Genomic DNA, 24,078 nt, shown 5'->3' on the forward strand with positions numbered 1-24,078 from the left:
GGTCGGCCGAGCGCGCCAATCAAGCGAGGCGGTCGAAATTCTTCTGCTTAGAGACATCCAATGAGCAGACGCGCTGGGCGGGAGGGGCGGGACTTGGTGACTCTGCTGGTTGTCTCGCTCTGCGAGAGTTTGTGTGAGCGGGAAGATGTGATGCAGTCATAAGACGGCCAGGACGAATTTGGGGCGTAAGGGAGTCACATGAAAGGAATGATGCAATCGTTGGCAACCGGTTTCTAGTTGGAGATAAGACTAGCAGAACCCGAGCATGTTTTATTAAACAACCTTTCGTTAAAAAGAAAAAAAAAAAAACTGACAAACTACCCTATAAGGGTGTAGGAAAATGTGTCCATTTTTTGCTTGCGTTCGCATATGCACCTATAAAAATAGGCAACGTTAATATCCGTGTTCGTCGTCGTGTGATATTGTACGCATTTGTTCGCTCTTTTTTCATCTTTAATAATTCCTCTCTAGTGACCCTGAGGCGATTCTTTCATGTTTCAGCACTATATGGAGCGAGGATATTCCATATAGGAGTTTGAACAATCCCTCCATTTCCTCAGCCATTTCATTCCACTCCATTTGACAACAAAACAACGATATACACAATCGGCCATTCGATATATTAAATGACTTAAGTAGTTATTGCTCAACACACCTGTTTAGAATCGCTAAATGAGCCTATAAAGTGACGTTGAAATGCTAAAGGTCAGAATCTAGTTCACAGATAAGATCGAATTCAGTGTAAATCAGCACAAGATTAGGTTTTAATCTGAGTCCGAGAACACGCCCTAAATGTACGTTTTCCAACATGGATCCTATAGTCTGTATTGGACACTCAAAAAGTGTTGATTGTTCTAATGATGCAATTTGGTTTTGGTTTCCACAGAACAAAAATAAAGGTTCTTTATTGGCATTGATGGTTCCATGAGAACATCTTCGGAACCATTGGACAAAAGGCTCTTGATAGTGGAAAAATGTGTTTTGGATTATTAAAATTTTCTTGACACTAAGAAAAATAGTTATATGGGAACCGCAACTGGTTGGCATTGCACCAGCACAATGTTTTTATACTTTCTGTTTCCAAACGCATCCAGTTCAGCACTATGGATCTTATCAGCACAAGATTAGCTTTTAATCTGAGTCCGAGAACACGCCCTAAATGTATGTTTTCCAACATGGATCCTATATTGGACACTCAAAGTGTGGATGTTCTAATGCTGCAATTTGGTTTTGGTTTCCACAGAACAAAAATAAAGGTTCTTTATTGCCATTGATGGTTCCATGAAGAACATCTTCGGAACCATTGGACAAAAGGTTCTTTATAGTGTATTTTGGATTATTAAAGTGTTCTTGACACTAAGAAAAATGGTTTCACTCAAAGGTTATTTTTAGAAAACCAAAACGGTTCTTCAATGTTTTTATACTTTGTTTCCAAACGCATCCAGATCAGCACTATATGGAGCGAGGATATTCCATAGGAGTTTGAACAATCCCTCCTCACCTGTTCCTCAGCCGTTTCATTCCACTCCAGTTGACAACATAACAACGTCTCGTTACACAATCAGTATAGATTCTGCATTGTTTTTAATGAAAGGACTTAAGTTGTTATTGTTCAACACAAATCGCTAAATTAGCCGATAAAGTGACGATGACATGATAAAGGTCAGAATCTAGTTCACAGATAAGATCTTCCAGTGTAAATCAGCACAAGATTACCTTTTAATCTGAGTCCGAGAACATGCCCTAAATGTATGTTTTCCAACATGGATCCTATATTGGACACTCAAAGTGTGGATGTTCTAATGCTGCAATTTGGTTTTGGTTTCCACAGAACAAAAATAAAAGTTCTTTATTGGTATTGATGGTTCCATGAAGAACATCTTCGGAACCATTGGACAAAAGGTTCTTTATAGTGAAAAAATGTGTTTTGGATTATTAAAATGTTCTTGACACTAAGAAAAATGGTTCTTCAATGTTTTTATACTTTCTGTTTCCAAACGCATCCAGATCAGCACTATATGGAGCGAGGATATTCCACAGGAGTTTGAACAATCCCTCCTCACCCGTTCCTCAGCCGTTTCATTCCACTCCATTTGACACCATAACAACGAGGTACACAATCAGTATAGATTCTGTATTGTTTGTAATGAAAGGACTTACTGTTCAACACAAATCGCTAAATAAAGTGACGATGACCGGTCATAATCTAGTTCACAGATAAGATCTTCCAGTGTAAATCAGCACAAGATTAGGATTTAATCCATCCGAGAACACGCCCTAAATGTATAGCGTCTATATAGGACACTCAAAGTGTGGATGTTTGAAAACGTTATTCTAATGATGCAATTTGGTCATCCAAATGGTTACATAAATAACTTTTAACATCCATTGGACAAAAAGTTCTTTATAGTGGAAAAAATGTTCTTTACACTAATAAAAAAATGTTTTTGAGGGTACTGAAACTGGTTAATACCTTTTATTTTTAAGAGTCTTAAATGATATACTTTAATTGGTGACCAGAAACTTGTCCAGGGTTTGATCTGAACCCCTAAAACCACCCTATAACTGTTGTTGTGGCACTGGGAAAAACCATGACATGGTTGTGTAAAAATGCTGCCCAGATGTTGTTGTCCTGCATCCTTCAAATAAAACGATGCTAATTAGTTCAATGTTATTTAATTACCAGGTACACCCCCGTTTTAATTGCTTAAAATGATAGCTGTTATTAGGCACAACACGGGGTGACCTGTAACTCCTGGCCAACTGATGTCACCAGGGATTCATCTCGTTAGTATTCTGAAACTCTTCCAAACACAAGAGTTAAGTAGTTAAACTTGCATGGTGCAAAGCGTGCAATGTATTGCCTAGCAACAGCGCAAGTGGGATGCGCGTAAGGTTAGCGAATAGAAACCTCAAATACTGTTTCCAGGAGCAGGGCACCGCTCGCGTTGAGACGCTACTAACACGTCACGATCGGTTGGCTGTTGCTGTGTAGTCTCCCCGCTGCCTAATGGTTATCACCTCCGAGCGTGTAATTCTATTGGCAGGTTACGCCTTTATTCCCCAAAGTTGTGTTTACTCAACATTCCTTTGAAGTTTTAACAGGTTTAACTCTCAATAACTCCCTCTGTTTTGAAAACTTTGTCGAGTTATACCTGCCTTCAACGTAGTAGGAGGTTGATCTGATTTATATTTCACCCAAATGTTCGGATTGTGCCAGCGAATCACATTTCTGCTCAAGAGAATAACAGACATTTTACAATATACCATATGCTTAGAAATACCTACATCTTTCCTCCGCACTAAATAGGTTTTATCTGGGATTTTTTCCCCTCAGTAATTATAAAGTAGTTACGGGCGGACCATTTTTTTGTTTTCTCAGCTAACTGACACAATAAGGCCAATAAAGATATGCGTGTGTGTAGAAGCATTTTATGGCAGACGAACAGAAATTTCTTTCTCTCAGGATATTCCCGCCTCCCGCTCACCTCAGTGAAACATACTTCACATTTCCAGTTCACGAGCATCAACGGTTACCTGACCGTTTGAATTTAATTTAAATGACGTTTCTAATAGTTTGAGGCTTAATTTACCGTTTGTAGCCTCGTTTTTTCCTTTATTGACGGCGCAGATAACATAAAAGACGACTTATTTATATGTTACTTGTTTTATTTTATATAAAGCATATTGACACAACCCGTTTATATTAATAAGAAAAAAACTTAAAATATAAAAATTCGATAACATTTCGAATTTAACATCTAAAGATAAACAAAAAAACTCCAAATATGCTAGATTTATTTTACAATATGCTAACTCAAATCTACAGAAGTGTATCCATACTTGTACTAGGGCGCGTTTTCCTCTTCACGAGTGGCTCTCTCGCTCCTCCTAGTGGCTTTGAAATTGTACGGAATTCCCAACCCTGACATCAGCTACTGCGCATGCGTGGACGAAAACTCCATGATTTTTTTTTTGGCACGGGATCCTAAGGAAAAATAGGAACTTGGAAACGAAGATAAACTAAAAGCACCATCACACAGGCATAATCAGCCCCTCGCTCGCATATGCACACAGTAAAGACGCTTAGGAGTGCGCTGAACCTTTGAATGAAGCGATCGCACGCTCCGCGGCCGAGCAGGATTCACGCGAAATTGGACGACAATGCACGGGGCGCAATAAAACCAAGCGTTATTGCTCTTTGTTTTTAAGCAGGACGGCTCGGATGGATGAAGACGCGGGGAAGTGGCTAAAAATCACACGGCGTTAATAACAGCTCCCGCAACGGCGACATTTGCAACTCAAGTCCATCGAGACGCTTGTTCTGTCTTTCGCCTGTGTTGTGCAGCGCGCCGAAGAAGCAGGAAACTTCGTAAACAGAGAGGTACGTAGCCCGCGAGCTAAAGAAAGCTAACAGCGCGACTACGCTGTACGCGACGCGACAAACTAGAACGCTTCCGTTTTAATGTAACGAAGACCGCTTCGTTAGTTAATATCGGAGTGTTATCGCGTGTTCCGTAAGCTTACAATATAAATTGAATGTTTAAGAATGGGCCAGCTAGCCGTCAGTACGCGACGTTTGTTTATTCTTCGGGACGTACAGTCTTCAAAAGTACCAGTGCGGTACTTGGGCGTATGTATTCATATTTTCTTTCGGTATTTACGTCCTGCTTTCTCCGAAACTTTGCGCACTTTTATTCGTGTTGGTTTGTTTACTCTTTAGCTCGCTGTTTCAGTCAGATCCCGTGAGCGTTAGCCGCTTCACCGTCACCCGCCTTAATGCCAGAATAAAAACCGTTAAAAATGTTATGCTTTTAGGCTGTGACATCATCTCGAACACTTAAATTTGAATTTTTTATTTGGCGCCTCGAGTATCAGTTCCAACTGTCACTTTTCACTCTAGTGTCTGTCAGCCATATGTCACTCTAACGAAAAAGTACCTTGTTTTTGGACTTGTACCCTACTAACACCATGGTATTCAGTGCTAGAAACCGTGGTACTTGAATATGGTGGTTAAACTGTATCTTGTTGCATATCAGTGTAATCTAAATTTTCAAATATCATCTAGTATTTCTGTCAGTAAGATTGATTTTTCCAATGGTTATGTTGAAAATTGTTAAAATTGTGTACTCAAGCAATGTCGAGCTGTCCTGAAATTGATTTTTTTTTCTTTATCTTTTCAGGTTGTCAGCTTGTGGAGAGTTCCATAGAAGCATCCCAGTCCATTTGAGAGGACCGCAGAGGATTGTGTGTCAAGATGGATTTGTTGTACTGTTGCGTTGTGCTTCGTTAATGCTACGTATATATGTCCTCCAAAGGGTGTATTTCACGAATGGTGCTGACCAAGGCTGTATAAAAATGAAAAGGTACAAAAACAAAGTGCTAAGTTACAGAATTTCTTTGTGTACTTCAGCTACATTTATTCAATTTGTTGCATGTTTGTGTGTGCTGAATACACGGGTCATCTTAAACCTATGATAATTGACATAATTGACAAAATAAATTAATGAATATTGAATCCAGAATAGTTACAGATTAAAAGCTTGGAAGAGGAGTGACAACCCTATTTAGATTCAGTGTGAACACATTTTCAATTGAAATAAGTCTTGAGTCGATCTTCATCAAATCGAGTTTGGATCTGATTTGAAAGCTAGTTTCTGTCTCTACTCTGATTTAATGTAAATGTAGATGTTACTACATGATGACACCTATACCTACACTTTATAAATGGCTCCTGAATCCAGAATAGTCAGATTAATGCTCAGAAGAGGAGTGACAACCATATTTAGATTCAGTGTAAACACATTCTCAACTGAAAAAAAGTGAGTTGATCTTTGTCAAATCTTGTTTGGATCTGATTTGAGGCTGGATTCTGTCACTGATTTATTGTAAATGTAGTTGTCACCTGTACCTACACTTTATGAATGTCTCCTGAATCCAAAATAGTCAGATTAAATGCTCAGACCATATTTGAATTCAGTGCGAACACAACTCCTAACTGAAAATAAGTGAGTTGATCTTCGTCAAATCTTGTTTGGGTCTGATTTGAAGCTAGTTTCTGTCTCTACGTTGATTTAATGTAAATGTAGTTGTTACTACATGATAACACCTGTACCTACGTTTTATAAATAACTAAAATAACTTTTATAAATATCCTGAATCCAGAATAGTCAGATTAAATGCTCAGACCATATTTAGATTCAGTGTGAACACATTCCTAACTGAAAATAAGCCTGTCATCAAATCTAGTTTGGATTTGATATGAAGCTGGTTTCTGTCACTACACTGATTTAATGTAAATGTAGTTGTCACTACCTACACTTTATGAATGTCTCCTGAATCCAGCATAGTCAGATTAAATGCTCAGACCATATTTAGATTCAGTGTGAACACATTTTCAACTGAAATAATTCTTAAGTGTGAGCCGATCTTCATCATATTTTGTTTTGATCTGATTTGAAGCTGTTTTTTGTCATTAAACTGATTTAATGTAAATGTAGTTGTCACTACATGATGATACTAGTATGAACACATTCACAGCTGAAAATAAGTGAGTTGATCTTCGTCAAATCTAGTTTGGATCTGAATTGAAACTGGTTTCTGTCTTTAGGAGCTGGATGTGTGTGAGCAGAAAATGACGGGGGGCAGTGAGAGTGCAGCAGGAGAAAAAGATGGAGGTACGGCGCTCATCGCTCAGATCCCGGTTGGCTGGCAAAGGAAAGTGGAAGATGGGGTTGTGTCTTACATCAGGTAAAAAATCAGGTCGTTTACTTTGATGTGTTTGCTGTTCTTCTCAAATATGAACTGTGTTGCTATTAAAAGTTACATCGGAAACATTTTTCACTCAAGTTGCCTGACAACGATGATTACACACAGATGTGTGTGACTTCACCTGAGCAAACACATGCCAGTGCGTTTAGCCTTCACACTAGGGTTTCTGGTGCCGACCCGAGTGTGTTTGACATTAGGGTTTAGTTGGTTTGAAAGCGGTGCTTCAAACTGGTCTGAGGTAGAGTTTATGTGAAGATCAATATTGTAAAACTTCCCATTGGGAAATTTATTTTGCACGATAGCTTGAAGCCTTTAAATACAGACCTACTGCGAGGTTGTCAATCGATAGTATTTGCTTTTATTGAAGCCATAAGCCTCCATCATTTCAATTTATTTTTAAATAATCGTGTTTAACAGCGGAATTCCTGGTGAAAATACATTACGTGATTCTTTAAAGAAATATCTATACATTTTGACCAAATTGCAGCAAAAGAACTGTCAGATATTCAGTTTGCATTTATTTACAATACATACCACATTTTGCATTATTTTCTAATAATTCAACGGCCCGTCGTCCGTTACTCCTTGCATAATGCATTACTTGTCGGATATCAAATGAAGCTGTCAAACTATGCCATATCAATCTTTTCTTTTTCTTTTCCAGCCCGAGTGGTACAATCCTTCGATCTGTGGATGAGGTGAGGGTGTATCTGCGGACAGACGGCACATGTAAGTGTGGTCTCGAGTGCCCGCTTGTCCCAAATAAGGTGAGATCAACATTCAGTGCTGAATCCTCCTCATTTATGATGCAAATTTGATTGCATATTAATTAATTAGGTTGTAAGGATTGCAGTTAATGAAATACTAGTGTACTGCTGACTGCATACTGTGCAGTTATACACTGTACTTTTTTTAATAGTATGTGAAACACTGTGATTTATAAAACAATAAACTATGTTGTTATGTTGCAAAATCAATTGCAGGTCTTTAATTTTGACCCTGCTGCGATGGTCCAAGCTCCTGGTCATCATTCGAGTAAAATAGAGGAAGACATGACCAAACTCTGTAACCATCGCAGGAAAGTTGATGCCATGGCGGCATTATGCCAAAGCATGCAGCCCTCCCAACTCTCCCCGCCGGCTCAAGCCACAGGTATTGCATCTTAATACACACGTTATTCCAACTTTTTAGAAGGAATTTTCCAGGTTCTGTGACATGCTTTCATGATGTGTTGAAAGTGCATTACTGTAAACACATTTTTGGTTTGTTTTTACAAACTGAGGGTTGAGTTGCAATGGTTGTCTGTAGTAATTGACAGCATGTCACAGATTAACTTTTAACTTTTATTGAACCTAGAATATTCCTTTAATGGTTTGTCTTAAAGAAAATTGCAGTATATGACCATTACTGTTCTTATGAAGTGAAGATTACACTCTATATCTTGTGTCCAAATATTACCCATTCAGATTGGCTAAAGCATGCAGTCATCTTCTGTATAGAATTCACTGTACTTAAGTTGTAAACTAAACTGCAACCACTAAGTTTAGTTTTTGTAAAAAAAAACAAAAAAAACCTTACAATAGCTCAAGTGCTTTAGCCATATCAGAATATGATTTATCTGTAAGTATACCCCCTTGGAGTGTTTTGCAGCATTTAATCACTGTGGACTTTAAGTTTGTCTTTGATCTGTGAATTGTTGCTTTGGTGTTTCACTAGTCGCAGCTTTATAGGAGAGTCGCAAAAAGAAAGTCTCTGTTAAAAGATGTCATATGATATGGCTACAGTTTGCTAGAAGGCATGTCTGAGACATTGAAGCTAACTGGAAGAATATTCTATGGTCTAAAGAGACCTGAATTATGTTTAATTTTAAGCCAGACACTGCCCGTATCTATACTGGTGACAGCACCATTCTAAAACTGACTTGAAAACTTATGGAAATGCTTGTTTTGTGTTTATTAACTTGAAGGGTTAGTTCACACAAGTATGAAAAATCTGTCATTAATTACTTGAATTCATGTCGTTCCAAACCCGAAAGACTTTCGTTCATCTTCGGAACACAAATGAAGATGTTTTTGAGGAAATCTGAGATATTTTTGAACTTCCATTGACAGCTACGCAACTGACACTTCAAAAAGTTCATAAAGAGATTGTGAAACTAATCTGTGTGAATTGAGCAGTTTAGTCCAAATTTTCTGGAGACTCGATCGCTCTAATGATGAACAGATTGAATTTAGACTTTTATTTACATATAAACTGCACCTGCTTGACGAGCGAGAACAAACCTCTTCTGGAACCTCACTGGTTCTCGCTGAAGCTCAAACGTGCTGCGTAACACGAGAATGAACCTCATTGGTTCTTCCGGAAGCTGAGAATGAGAATGAGGTTCATTCTCGTGTTACGCAGCACGTTTGAGTTGACGTTTGAGTTTCAGCGAGAACCAATGAGGTTCACGTTTCTCAGCGTGTTACGTGAGCACGTTTGAGCTTCAGCGAGAACCAATGAGGTTCATTCTTGTGTTACGCAGCACGTTTGAGCTTCAGCGAGAACCAATGAGGTTCATTCTCGTGTTACGCAGCACGTTTGAGCTTCAGCGAGAACCAATGAGGTTCATTCTCGTGTTACGCAGCACGTTTGAGTTTCAGCGAGAACCAATGAGGTTCATTCTCGTGTTACGTGTTACCAGCGTTTGAGCGTTTGAGCTTCAGCGAGAACCAATGAGGTTCATTCTTGTGTTACGCAACACGTTTGAGCTTCAGCGAGAACCAATGAGGTTCATTCTCGTGTTACGCAGCGCGTTTGAGCTTCAGCGAGAACCAATGAGGTTCATTCTTGTGTTACGCAGCACGTTTGAGCTTCAGCGAGAACCAATGAGGTTCATTCTCGTGTTACAGAGCATGTTTGATCTTCAGCGAGAACCAATGAGGTTTATTCTCGTGTTACGGAGCATGTTTGATCTTCAGCGAGAACCAATGAGGTTCATTCTCGTGTTACAGAGCATGTTTGATCTTCAGCGAGAACCAATGAGGTTTATTCTCGTGTTACGGAGCATGTTTGAGCTTCCAGAAGAGGTTAGTTCTCACTCGTCAAGCAGGTTCAGTTTATATGTAAATAAAAATCTAAATTGAATCTGTTCATCATATAAAGCAATTCGAGTCTCTTCATAAAATTTGGACTAAAGCCACTCCATTCATATGGAATTGACAATTCACAATCTCTTTATGTACTTTTTGAAGCCTCAAAGTGGTAGTTGTGTAGCTGTCAGTGGGAGGGACAGGAAGCTCTCAGATTTCATCAAAAAGAACTTCATTTGTGTTCCTTTAGGGGTGTGGAACGACATGAGCATAAGTAATTAATGACAGAATTTTCATTTTTGGGTGAACTAACCCTTTAAATACATTTTGACCAGTTTGCGATGGTTAGTGTTTTTTTTTTTTTTTTCCACGTTGAAATCTGAATATTTTTCTGTTCTGTTCTAGTTAGAAAAAAAAAAAAACATTGTGGTTCTATGATAAAATGTAAAACAAACATTTCCAAGGGGGTTAAATACCCTTTAAAGGCACTGTACCACACAAGTTCACTTTTCTTCTGGAAGGTGAGTCGTGTTGTCTGCTTGTTTGTTTAAGGAGGTGTTGTATGCTCAGTGGACGGCAGAGAGCTGAGAGGATCGATGGTGGCTCATGGAGACGGCGCCCACTGCACTTACCCTCAGCCTAGACACAACCAGCCCAAATCCAATATTGGCTTTCCTCTGTCCTATTCTCGCTCTGTTCTGCAAAACGGTTCTGTTAACCTCACCCCTATTTCACGACCTCCAGAACAGGGTTCACCTTTAAAGAAGCCCCCAACGCCAGTGGGCTGTGTGCCTGCTTATGCGAAACAGCAGTGGAGCCCTCATCCACCGCTCTCCCAAAACATCCCCCAAAGGACAGTGCATAACCCTGCTTCTCCAAGCAATGCAAAACCAAGTGTACACACACATGTGCATCCCCCAGACCCTTCCAACTCCTTTTCCTTATCCCCCTCTTCATCCGTAGCTCTGAGTGGTCGAGCAGCTCCGCCACATTCACAGGGAGTGAGTGTTAAGTCTCCCCCTCCTCTGTCACCCTCACGTACCCTAGACACTTTCTCACCCCACCAACGCTCTCGCCACTCCTCGACATCCTCGCTCTCAGAGCACGGGGCCCCAGGGTCTGTCTTCATCCAGGGGGTCAAACCGTTGCAGGCCACCATGCCGTGCTCTTCTCCCAAGCTTCCTCTTGCGCCTTCCAGCCCGTGTAGTCGCTTGGAGGGCATTCTGCAGCACTATAAAGACTGTAGTACCTCCAACATCAGCTCCAATGCTAACCAAAGCAACCATCAGGTGTCACAAGCCTTGTCGCTGGCACATCCCAACATAGGTGACAAGAGGAACGGATTGAGTTCTTCTCAAGCCCCAGAACTGCTCGGCCTTCCACTAGGACAGATTCTCAACCAACAGAAGATCCAGCAAAAGAGCCACATAAATAACTCTTTCCCTGCCAGCAGCCTCCTTTCTGCCGCCGCTAAAGCCCAGCTGGCCAACCAGAAAGCCCCAGGCCAGCTCAGTGCAGCCGATGCGCTGGCCGCACTCCCTCTTAGTGGCCTGGACAAGGAGCAGCAGTCAAAGGTATTGATTAGCACTTTAAACAGTAGCGTCCACCCCACTTCCGCCAGAGCCCAGTCCCTCACTGCCCTGTTGCTTCCGCACTCCCCTTCCCTTTCCCCGGCTTCCCCTGCTGTTGCTGAGAAAAACTTGCGCCGCAAACGGCAGAGGCATTCGCCCACCGTTTTGAGCATGCTGAAAGACTCGCAGTTGGGTCGGACTGCAGGAGATCTATCCGGGCCTCCGCTGCTCATCTCCCCATGCCTTTCGCCACCTTCTCCTCCTGTACCTCACTCAGACAACCACCGGCTGTCTGCCGCTCCTCTGAATGCCTCCTTCTCGAACAATGCTCTTAGGTTGCAGGATTCGGAGGAAGGCAGGAAGCCTGGACTTGCTAATTCTCTCCCGCTTTCCTCCCCATCTCCTTCCCAGCCCCTTTCCGCCTTGCTTCAGCTTCTTAGCATGCAGAGCGCAACCCAGCAGTCCAGCGTCGCCACTGCCATGCCTAGCAACAGGCACACGAACACGCTGCCCTCTTCACCCAGACCCATCACTCCACAGACACCCCACTGCGAAGGACAGTCCACATTACGTGTACACAACCCCACCCCACAACTTCAAGCCCAAAGCACAGTGCCCATGCCCGAAACTCCTGCCCAGCAGCCCCAATCCCAACCCTTTACTTTGATGGGTGACGAAACAACCATGAACCTCAAAACAACCTCCAGCAACACCATCCTGAACTTGAGCCAGCCCCATACGGGCACGACGCCGGACCTCAGCAGTTCAATTCTGAGCATGATGAACCAGATGTCCTCAACCTCCTGCTTGCCCCCGTTCCCGGAGAAAAGTTGTGGGTCCAAAACGACAGAGACTTGTCCTGACCACAATACCTACCAAATTAACCAGTCAAATCACAATCAAGCTGTGGAAAGTAAAGGTAAGACTTATTATCTTGTTTTTCTTGGGGCATTTTTACACCAAGAGCTTGATTCACGAAAATCTTCTCAAGAAAGATGTTAAGAAATGTCTTATATTCTAATGAAGGTCGTAAAAAGTAAAAGTAAAAAGCGCAGAAGAAGAACAGACGATCTATGCATAGATATGTTTTCATGTAATCTCTCAACCAGCGACAAGACACTAATTTTAAACCGTACCGAAATGTAAAAATGCTGTACCAAACTGTGACTTCAATACTGAGGTGCGTACCGAACTGGCATGTTTGTGTACCGTTACACCTCTAATTAATATCTATTGTAACCCTGTTAAGTTGTAATGCTTATCTGCAACAATTCATTAGAAACAACCCAATAAATTCATTAAATACTTTGGGGATTTAAGACAAGTTGGTTATTCTTAAGAATGTTTCGTGAATCCGGCCCCAGAGCTTTTGTTTTGAGTGGTCCATTTTACACTTGTGTTTTCTTTGCAGGTCCTGTAGAGACGATGGATCAGGCTGACTCGGACCCAAGATTGCTGGGTGGCTGTGAGCCCGACCACAGCCTCTCTCTATCCGCTGCCCCGTCTTCCGATCTTTCTAACCCCGCTGTTTCCCTACCGCTAGCAGAGGCTTTTCCCTTCATGACCCAAGAACAGCTCCTCCAGCTTCTCTCCTCCAATGCCGGTCTGCCCTCCCTGCTGCCACCCTTCCTTGGCTCCCTGCCTTTAGGGGTCTGGACGGGCGGCACCCAAGCCCAGCAACCACAGCCAACCGGCACCATCCTGAACCAGGGCTCTCCTCTCAACATCCTAAACCAGGGCGAGCTTCCTCTCAACCTGGTGAGCCTGTTAAATCCACCAGGCTCGGCTTCAGCCCTGCCCCCTGTTGCAGGGGTGGAAGGCGGTGAAAAGCCCCCTGGGCTTCAAGCCCTACTCATGGCTTCTTTGCTGCTCGGGCAGAATCCAGCTGCCATGTTGCCCTTGCCAGCACTCAACCTGGAGCTTCCTACGCCACAGCAGCAGGTCTTTGCTGACGGAGTATCTCTGGAGAAAACCCCTGCTCTGCTGGACTCTGTCCTGATGGGGCCGGGGCTCCTGGAGGCTCTTCAATCTCTAGCGCCCAGCGCAGACGGCCAGTCGCTTCTTCTTTCCGCGCCGCTAACTCCACCCCCTCCCGCCTTCCTGTCCCTCAACCCCGCTCTGCTGGCCGCAGCTCTCGCCCAGACCGAACCCCTTCCCAACCACACGCCATCCCCCCCGCCTCATTCTCAGGTATACACACAGACCAACACCAGTTGCATGCTTCGCTACACGTGCACATACAATCTGCATGCCTCAGAATGCTGTATCCATCTACTATGACAGGGTTTCCCAACTGGATGTTATCCCACTAGTGGTTGATAGTGGAACTGCATGAGATTTGTGAGATTTAAATACAAAAATTAAAACTTTAAATATAAAACCTCTGGGTAATTTTTAACCTCTAAATCAATTTTAGTTATTCCCGCAGGTTGCGCAATCACACCAAAAGCAATCGCACCACTGATCTATATAAGTGTCGCGCACACAAAGCCGCCTTTCAAACCGCTCGCGAGTTGTTTTTCTTGACTTATTGCATCAAATGCATATAAAATTATGTCAAAATGGCTGAGTATTCCGGTAAATACAGTCGGTTTTGGAACGTAAAAAGTTGAGAAAAAAATGCATTTTGCGTAACAGTGTATTGGATCCGTGCATAACCTCTTAAAGTGACAGCAGCCTAATAAACCTGCTGCAAAAGACAGAAAATCACTCACTGCTCTTTACTGAATAACTTTTGTAACTAATTGTAAGCGGTATTTATTTTATACAATGAAAACTATCCAGTGTTATATTACATTTGATTGCTTTCATTTCTGTAGTATTTCTTACCTGAATACTACTGTTAGACCCACCTGAAAAACTTAAAGCCAAGTTTATTAAATTTTTCTCTAATTTGTCGCTATCGTTTGCAATTTGTTAATTTGTTCTTATTTTATTACTGACTGTTTACTTGCCTTCTTTATGTAAATGTTAGATCAGTGATTCAAATTAAGCCTCCCTGTGTTGTGTGTAAGACAAAATTACCCAAATTATCAAAAAATTATGATATAATAACAAATTATCTGTATGGCGGTATATATGGCAGTTTTCCCCGTGGCATTGAAAATGATATTTTTCAAGGTATCGTATTGAAGTTGGAAATTCCAGTATCGTGATAACACTAATACAATATTTAAATTGTAACATGAAAAACTCCTTGTCTTAATCATACTTTTGGTTTGGCATTACGTTGAGAATTTGTTGGGAAAATGTGGTTAATTGTAATGTCACACTGCAAAAAGTCTTAAAAAATAAAACTTTTCACCATTTTCTCACCCTCGTGTCGTTCCAAACCCATAACGCATTTCATTACCCTGAACTTTCATTGGAGGGACAGAAACCACTCTGGTTTAATTAAAAATATATTATGTTGTGTTTCAAAGTCTTACGGGTTTGGAACGACATGATGGTTGGTGAGTAAATGATGATAGAATTTTCATTTTTGGGTGATCTATCCCTTTAATTAAAATAGGCTTCATTTTATTTATGTAAAATATAATTTATTTTGAACTATGGGAACATTTTCTCACTCAGAATGCCAATTCAGAAATGCTAAATTGTGGGGTCAAATATCAGGAAAGTTCAGCTGGCAATCTTTGGGAATCTTTGTACTGTGGGTTATTGTTAATTTTCCTCATATGCAATATAGTACATGCATCTTGTGCAATACATATATATAATTCTGTGTGGTTTAGGGGACTCTGTCCAGCCCTGCTCTAGTTTCTACCTCGGTGTCCTGCGGTCCTGTGGTCTCCACCTCGGGGCCGGAAGTGTGTGACCCCCTGGCCGAGCAGGACAAGAACAACGGCCAGACACCTCACTTCCTGCCGCATCTACTCACCCCTGGGGTTCTTGGTAAGTGGATCAGTCTTTTTAATCCAAATACCCAAATTAACCCAAATAGTTTTTGGTGAAGTTTTGTTCATGCATCAACAGAAAACAGCACAGACTAGAAGATTTTAGATTTAAGAAGCCATATCATTATCAATTAAAATCAAGAAATTGATCTGGTCAATCCAGAGCGAGTGTCACACAGCTGACATGTTTAACTCTTGTAGCTTATCCTTGTTGTGTCACGAAATAGACGCTGAACACAGTTAAAACATGCCACCCGTTCACTGATTTCAGCCCTCCAAAACTGAAAATAGCTTTTGGGTTGCTGAAATTTCAGTGCATCCTTATTTTATTTAAATCCAGTTTCTGTTTTTTGTATTTCACCCCAGTACACAGAAATGCAAAAGCAAATATGCATTAGTTTACAGTTTTATCACATGTTGAGAGGAAATTTTACTGCTTTTTCAGCTGAATATTTTCAATAACGAAATTAGTGACGGACTGAAATATTGTCCAGGCCATTTAATGCACATGTATTTGATCATTTTATTGACAAAAATGCTTCCCCTACTGTCTGTTCCAGGCCATGTCAGTTTGTAATGCACATTTTCCATATCTAAAATATTTTTGTGCAATATTGTATTATGTAATATTTTATCAATCATTGTGCATCTTGACTTGTAACTGAGTCGATATGATGCAAAATAAAGCCTCAGCAGGTTAAAAAACAAGCAGCCATTACTAGTTTCCTTCTAGTTTGATTCTCTGCTGTTCCCTCCATGTCCACAATACAAAATGGCCATGTAGTGTTTATTGGCTGTACTTGAACTCGCTCGTCCTGCCCGATGGCATTACATTGACGTTTTATAGGCTGTCTCTCTGCTCTGGGGGATTTTCAACCTTCACCGACACCTCGGCTGACTCGGCACACTCGTTCACACTGACGGCTGGATGAGAGAAGTCGGGAAAGTGAAACAGACTTGAGTGTTTTTTCTTAAATAAAGTTTGGCCACAGCAGTGACATTCCTCCGACATCATCTCGGTGCAGAACTGCTGACGCAGAGCGCTCTGCCAGATCTGATGTTGACGTGTAAAACTCATTTTTGTTGCTGAGAAACTCCAGGAAAAGTTAGTCTCTCACTGATGATGCTTGAGGTTTTCTTCATGTTGTTTTTATTCTCATTTAATGTATCAAGCATTGCCCTCTAACAATGGAAGAGGAAAAGCATATTTGAATCAAAACATCTTTTTTGTGTCTATAAATAGAGCCCTTTAATTTTGGTCAGAATTCAGTCACAAAAATGGAATTTAGGGTGTGACGTGGATTTTGGCAAATTTTGGATGAATAAATCAGAAGTAGGGCTGTACGCTTCATCACATGACAATATGAACTCGTGTCTGTGAATATTAAAGTGCAAAAGCACTATTAAATATAAAATCTGCATGTTTTGCATGTGAGTTGTTTATTATTATTGTTCAAATTTAATCAAACAATTAAAAAATAGTGGGGGGAAATGTATTAAAAAATAGTGGAATTTAGGAAAAATAAACTGAAATTTAAGAAAAAATAAAACCTTTTTTGTACTTTTAATAAATTGTTCAATTGTATATCATGATTTCAATTAATTGGACATGCTTTTTGATTGCTAAAATTTAATTTAACCGTTAAATCAGAGTCCAGAATGGGTCCTGTTTAATTTGTTTGTTTGTTTTTCTGAGCAAAAATTAAATATCATACATTTTTACCATGATTTACAGAAGACACCCACTAAAATGTCATTCAGTGTAACAATCTTGTGAGGGATATTTACAAAAAATATATATATTTATGCCTTATTAAACACTTATTACTTTTACCCCAAATTCTAATTTTTTAACATTTTTAAACTTTTCCACTGTCCTAGGTTTTGTCAACAAGAATTTTTTACTAATTTAAAATGCAATAAAATTTTGTATTCTCACTTATTCTTTTATATATTTTAATACGTACAGGTCAGAATAAGTATGCTTAAATTTTTACATAATTATAAGTGTTACACTGAATGACAATGAAACATTATTTTACCCACATTTTGACATTTTATTCTCCCAAAACTTATTTGAAACCTTAAAAGTAGATGTTTTACTTGCATTTAATGTGCTTTCTGTGTATATAAAATCACTTCTGTACATTTCTATTGATGCAGACATCTGAATGTCTTTGACCCGTCAGTCTATTGTGACATGATGTTTGGTGATTTTCTCCTTGTCGTCTTGAACTGCTCTAATATCTTCCAGAATGCATCAGTGTTGTGTTTCTCTTTGCTCTCAGGTGACCTCACAGCTCTGGGTAACATCAACAGTCTTCATAGTTTACTAGGAGCCGGACATCTGCTGCTGCCGCAGGGCCCGTCTCTGGGCGTCCCGCTGCCACAGAACCAAACGGCTCTCAACCCGCTCACCTGTCTGCAGGTAAACCTATAATCATCGCTGCTTAAAAACATGCCAGAAAAATCACACACACAGTGGTTGGATTTGTGATTTGCGCACACACACACACATATAAGCAACACTGCATAATTTATCAAATTGACTCTATAATATGCAGAAGCAGAAAACAAGAATAAAGTGAGTATTTGCTTAATAAGCCAAACCTGAGAAAATGGCACCATTTGGTAAAAAAATAGTAAAAAGGGATTAAAAATGGGTTTCAATGGGGACATTTTTGTCCTTTAAGATCCTGAGTGGAACAATTTTTTGTGTTCTTAGTATAAAATAGAAGCCTTTAAATCAAAAGAATGCTGGTGTTTATTGACATATTTTCTCTTTCTCAGCTGACGATGACGCCCGCGCTCATGGGAGAGAAGCCAGTGAGTCTGCATCAGACCCCTCCGTCACAAGAAGAGCTTCCGCCGGCTCAGATATCCCAGGATTCCTTGCTCAACCCGGTCCAGACCCCTGCGCAGCAGAGAGAGGGCTCCGGCACGGGGCTGTTTGACCCGTACGGTTCCTTCATGGACACCATCTACACGTCCTTCCTGCAGGTGAGCGAGCGCGGTGCCGAGGGCGGCTCTGACTCCACGCCGCTGTCGTACCCCGAGCTGCCGCCCCTCCTTCAGCAAGCCAGCGCCCCGCCGTCCCTCAGCCCGCGCCGGGCGTGTTCGGTCCACAACCCGGACCTGTCCCGCCTCGGCATGGAGATGGCCCAGTCTCCGGCCCGCGGCACACCCAAACTCAGCGAGGACCCCTCGACGCCGCCGCCCTGCAGGCCGGCCGGAGCAGACGCTCTGTCAGACGCCCCGCTGCATCCCGCCTTCATGGAGGAAGCGAAGACCGATGGGTCAGCCAAAGTGTGCCTCTATAGCAACGGGATCGGTTCGGGAACGGATGGAAGAGGAGACAATGACGAGGAGGATGAGGCAGATGAGGAGGAGGATGGACGAAGGCCGCAGGGATATTTGAGTCCGGGTGAGAGGGCGGTCGATGACATCAGCAGCAGAGACACAGAGCAAGTGAGGGTGAGTGTGATCAATCTTATTTTAATATTTATATAATATTATGGTATTTATTAATATTTTTTGTTAGCATTTTAAATTTCAGTTTTTATTTTAATTTTAGTTTGTTTCAGTATATTTTGTGCTTTTGCCCTTTTTTGATGCCTTTTTAAAAAATTTTTTAGCTTTAATTTTGTTTTAGTTTTAGTCATTTTGGTGCTTTAAATTAAACTTGCCAAGGCAACATTTCTAATTTGTTTAATGTATTTTCTTTATTTCTACAACTAAAAGGTTTTTCAGTAAAAAAAAGAAAACGATTCAATATTAAATTATTATGAAATGTTTCAGAGTGCTTCAATACCTTTATTCATAGCAGTGTGTACTGCGCACTAAGTAGTGCATTAGTATTTATTTCCCGGTATAACTATAGTTTAATTTCTCTTCTGTCCACACAGACTGAAGACATGCACACAGGAGCCAGAAGGGGGCGCAAGAGGAAACAGTCGTAAGTGCAGCTGTCCAGAGCTCAGCACGTTCCTTCACTTGTGTGAAGTGCTTTGTGTTTTTACTCTCTTCTTCTTCTTCTTCTTCTTCTTCCTGTCAGACTGCAGAGGGGTCCAGACCTGCCAGGCGGCATAGACAGCATCATAGAGCAGCCCACTGCGACGGTGAGACACACACACACACACACACTGCAAACATTTCACACTATTTGACTGCACATGTGCATTAATCAGGGTCCCCGAGGGTCATTTAGACTTAAAGAATTAAATTCTGTTGTATCAAATTTAAGGCCATAAAAATGTCTTAAATGATAAAAGAACATCTTTTTCAATAGATCTTCAATTTAAGAGGTTTTTACATTTTAAGAGGTTTTTAAATTTCATGTGTTCTTAAATTTAAGAGGTTTTTTAAATTTCAAGAGTTCTTAATTTTAGGTTTTTAAATTTCAAAAGTTCTTAAATTTAAGAGGTTTTTTAAATTTCAAGAGTTCTTAAATTTAAGAGTTTTTTTTAAATTTCAAGAGTTCTTAATTTTAGGTTTTTAAATTTCAAGAGTTCTTAATTTTAGGTTTTTAAATTTCAAGAGTTCTTAAATTTAAGAGGTTTTTAAATTTCAAGAGTTCTTAAATTTAAGAGTTTTTTTTTAAATTTCAAGAGTTCTTAATTTTAGGTTTTTAAATTTCAAGAGTTCTTAAATTTAAGAGGTTTAAATTTCAAGAGTTCTTAATTTTAGGTTTTTAAATTTCAAAAGTTCTTAAATTTAAGAGGTTTTACATTTCAAGAGTTCTTAAATTTAAGAGGTTTTTAAATTTCATGTGTTCTTAAATTTGAGGTTTTACATTTCAAGAGTTCTTAAATTTAAGAGGTTTTTAAATTACAAAAGTTCTTAAATTTAAGAGGTTTTACATTTCAAGAGTTCTTAAATTTAAGAGGTTTTTAAATTTACAAGAGTTCTTAAATTTAACAGGTTTTTAAATTTCAAGAGTTCTTAATTTTAGGTTTTTAAATTTCATGTGTTCTTAAATTTAAGAGGTTTTTAAATTTCAAAAGTTCTTAAATTTAAGAGGTTTTACATTTCAAGAGTTCTTAAATTTAACAGGTTTTTAAATTTCAAGAGTTCTTAATTTTAGAGGTTTTTAAATTACAAAAGTTCTTAAATTTAAGAGGTTTTACATTTCAAGAGTTCTTAAATTTAAGAGGTTTTACATTTCAAGAGTTCTTAAATTTAACAGGTTTTTAAATTTCAAGAGTTCTTAATTTTAGAGGTTTTTAAATTACAAAAGTTCTTAAATTTAAGAGGTTTTACATTTCAAGAGTTCTTAAATTTAAGAGGTTTTACATTTCAAGAGTTCTTAAATTTAACAGGTTTTTAAATTTCAAGAGTTCTTAATTTTAGGTTTTTAAATTTCATGTGTTCTTAAATTTAAGAGGTTTTTAAATTTCAAGTGTTCTTGAATTTTAGAGGTTTTTAAATTTCAAGTGTTCTTGAATTTTAGAGGAAGTTCTTAAATTTAGAGGTTTTTAAATTTCAAATTTCATGTGTTCTTAAATTTAAGAGGTTTTTAAATTTCAAGTGTTCTTAAATTTTAGAGGTTTTTAAATTTCAAGTGTTCTTAAATTTAAGAGGTTTTTAAATTTCATGTGTTCTTAAATTTAAGAGGTTTTAAATTTCAAGAGTTCTTAATTTTAGGTATTTGAATTCTAAGAATTCTTAAATTTGAGAGGTTTTTACATTTCAAGCATCTCAAACTAACAGCAGCCAACTTTTACAGTTCCTACCAAATCAAAACAGTGAGCTTATGCTGCATTCACGCCATAACTACATTCTGAAATTTACAACATTTATATTTTTAAGAATTCTTAAATCTAAGAGTTATTTTAAATTTCTAGAGGTCTTAAATTTGGGGAAGGAAAAACGGGGATCACACATGGCTATGATGATTAAACGTATTAAACCGGGTTTGATGTGTTGTGACGCAGATACCGCTGTCGAGGCCGGCCCGCTCCACCAGAGGGAAGAGACGCCGCGTGGTCCGATAGGTCCGACTAAACTTTACCACCAACACCAGCACTGTTGCCATGGCAACACCATCACAGCGTTCGACTGAGCCGCACTGTGAAGAGTCTCCCGTGATCTCGCTCCTCCGTCACGTGTGTTTGTGTTTGTTCGACTTCTGTTACCGTTCAAACCAGAGCAACTTCACCGCTGTTACATCTAACATGAGAGGGTTTTACTAATGAGAGCTATTGTTAAATTGTCGCATGAATGCATCAGTTTAGGAATAGTTATTGTTCGTTTACCAGTTCTTTTAATGATTTTCTTTTATTTGCTTCTTTTTGATGACTGTGATTGACAGCTCTGTCTGAACATTCACTCCCATCAGTCTTCAGATGCACACATGCGTGTCCATGTTGTTGTTGTTGTCGTCATCATCAACAAATTAGTGTCATTTGATAGCTTGTGTTCCAGAGCCAAAATCCCTTCGTCTCTGGGAATCTTTCCAGTCGACTGATCATTGCATCACAAATCTCATCTTACCATTTAACCCATCATGCACCTCATGAACCGCTTTACAGCACCAGACGCATTCAGCAGGAGTTTTGTCACACTGCAAAAAAATTGTTTTCTTATTTGGGAATTTTATCTTGTTTTCCGATACAAATATCTAAACATACTTAAATCAAGATACATATACTGAAGAAGCAAAATATACTATAGAAACAAAATATTTAAGGTAGAAAAAATAATCAAAGTGAAGTGTTTACTATATGCAAATAAACATGACATGAAATAATCATGCTTAAAGCAAGAAAAAAATATTTGCCAATAAATGTAAACATAATTCAAAAGGAAATCCCCATTGGCAGATTTTTCTTTTCTTCTGCAAAAACTTGCTTGATTTTGATATTTTTTTTTAATATCTTCAGTCATTTTGCTTCTCCAGTAAATGCATCTTGATTTACAAATGTTTATATATTTGTGCTGGAAAACGAGACCGAAACACTGAGGAAGAACATGTTTTTTTGTAGTGTTTTATGCCGTCCTGCAGAGACACTGAAACTGAGACATGTGGTTTGAGACGCCCAACGACACCCAGTTTCTCTCATAACTCTGTTCTGTCTTTGCAGGGCAGTATATATATATATATATATATATATATATATATATTTTGTATGTGTATACGTGTGTGTGTGTGTGTGTGTGTGTGTTACAGGAGGGAGTGAGTCTAGTGTATTTGTAGGTTTGTAGGGGCTTTAGTCGTGGATGGTGTCGCACAGGACTGTGTTACCCAGAGCTCATCAACACAGGCACAAGATTATTACTGAATATTTAAAATAATGATTTAATAATGTGGCTGATTATGCAATTTTACTATTGAATTTATGTATATATGTACAGTTTTAGTATTTTATTTTGTACACCTTTTTTTAGGAAAAAAATGATCAATTTGTAAAATATTTCTCCTGCAGAGAAACCTTTCCTTTCTCATATTCATGTTTGATTTGTAAAGAAAATACTTTGAGAATTGTGAACAAGTAGCATTTCCTTTTTTATTGGGAGTTGATTTTTTTTTTTTTTTTTTATTTAACAAATTAAAAGGTTTTAAATCAAGATCAAGAGATTTATTGTCGCGTGCACAGTAAAAAAACACCACGGTTTAGAATGAAGTCTCCCTTATACAAAAATATACAGTATAATAATATATACAGACCAAATATGCAAATATATACAAAATATGCAAATGAAGAACGTGATCGTCGACTTTCAATTAAAATTAGTCATTTTTGGAAACACTTTAGAATCGTCACAACTAACAATGAGCAGTATTTTTTATAGCATATATTAATCTTTGTAAAAGGTAATAATATAATCCATGTTGGTTCATCAGTGCATAAATAAAATGTTTGACTTAAAGTTAATTTCACAAAATATTTAAGTATTAAGATTTATTAAATATTGAAATTAACTTTAATAATTGAAATTAACTTTTACTAATTAATTTACTAATGGGAAAATTTAGAAATAATTTTGATAACCAAGTTGGGTGGTTCTAGTCAGAAATTCCTAGTTGGAAGTTTCCTAGTCGGAGTTTCCTAGTTGGAAATTGGGCATGAACGCCCTCTCAAGTTATATTCATTACTGAGAAACTCTAGACAATTTTGTTACCTCAGTTTCCGAGTTAAGTGGGCCATAAACTTTAAATATGGCAGCACAAATCACAATAAACAGGCTTGTAATCCTTCACGTGCTATCGGAAATATCGTACATTTCTAGTCAGAAATTCCTAGTTGGGAGTTTCCTAGTCGGAAATTCCTAGTCAGAAATTGGACATGAACCTCTCAAGTCGTATATATTACTGGGGAACTCAAAGATAATTTTGATACCCCAGTTCTCAAATTGGGCAGGCCATAAACCTTAAACTGGTGGAAGGGAGAACGATTGCCGTTTATTAGTTTTTCACCTTGTCGTTACATGAATAATCTTTTGAAGCATATTGCATGTTTTATATGCAGCAAAAATAGGATTGAAGTAAAATAAGTAGTAGTAAAGCATGTGAAGGCAGTATAAGCTCAGAATTGTAGTAAAATATGTGGCGTATGGCGATTTTATTATGTTGCCTTCACATGTTAGTGGAAATGTTTTTATCATCACTTTTAAAGTCGTGATTACGAACTTGTAGCGTTCAAGTACAAAGATCAGCAATCATGGAGGACACCAGGTTTATTCTTGCCTATTTTTTGGGAAAATCTTATTAGAGCCAAAATGATATTTAGCGTCCCGTTTATTGACAACCATATAAACATTCACAGCGCC

General features: G+C 39.1%; 1 protein-coding gene across 3 annotated transcripts; it reads left to right on the forward strand.

Moving 5' to 3' along the window:
- Positions 1-3,794: 3,794 nt before the first annotated feature.
- On the forward strand, positions 3,795-22,875 carry mbd6 (methyl-CpG binding domain protein 6). Of its 3 annotated transcripts, none has more exons than XM_048198690.1 (13): positions 3,795-4,384; positions 5,184-5,366; positions 6,611-6,750; positions 7,436-7,538; positions 7,755-7,923; positions 10,398-12,332; positions 12,825-13,603; positions 15,148-15,307; positions 17,598-17,737; positions 18,100-18,783; positions 19,215-19,264; positions 19,364-19,427; positions 21,243-22,875. In XM_048198690.1, exons 3-13 carry the CDS (start codon positions 6,635-6,637, stop codon positions 21,300-21,302), a joined length of 4,260 nt encoding a protein of 1,419 aa, XP_048054647.1. In that variant the 5' UTR covers positions 3,795-4,384; positions 5,184-5,366; positions 6,611-6,634; the 3' UTR covers positions 21,303-22,875. The 3 variants fall into 3 exon arrangements, with proteins under 3 accessions (XP_048054647.1, XP_048054645.1, XP_048054646.1); XM_048198688.1 differs by having other exon boundaries at positions 3,801-4,384; positions 10,395-12,332; XM_048198689.1 differs by lacking the exon at positions 3,795-4,384 and adding an exon at positions 4,393-4,633 and having other exon boundaries at positions 10,395-12,332.
- The last annotated feature ends 1,203 nt before the right edge of the window (positions 22,876-24,078 follow it).

This window comes from Megalobrama amblycephala, linkage group LG8 (genome assembly GCF_018812025.1).
Source record: "Megalobrama amblycephala isolate DHTTF-2021 linkage group LG8, ASM1881202v1, whole genome shotgun sequence".
NCBI lineage: Eukaryota > Metazoa > Chordata > Actinopteri > Cypriniformes > Xenocyprididae > Megalobrama > Megalobrama amblycephala.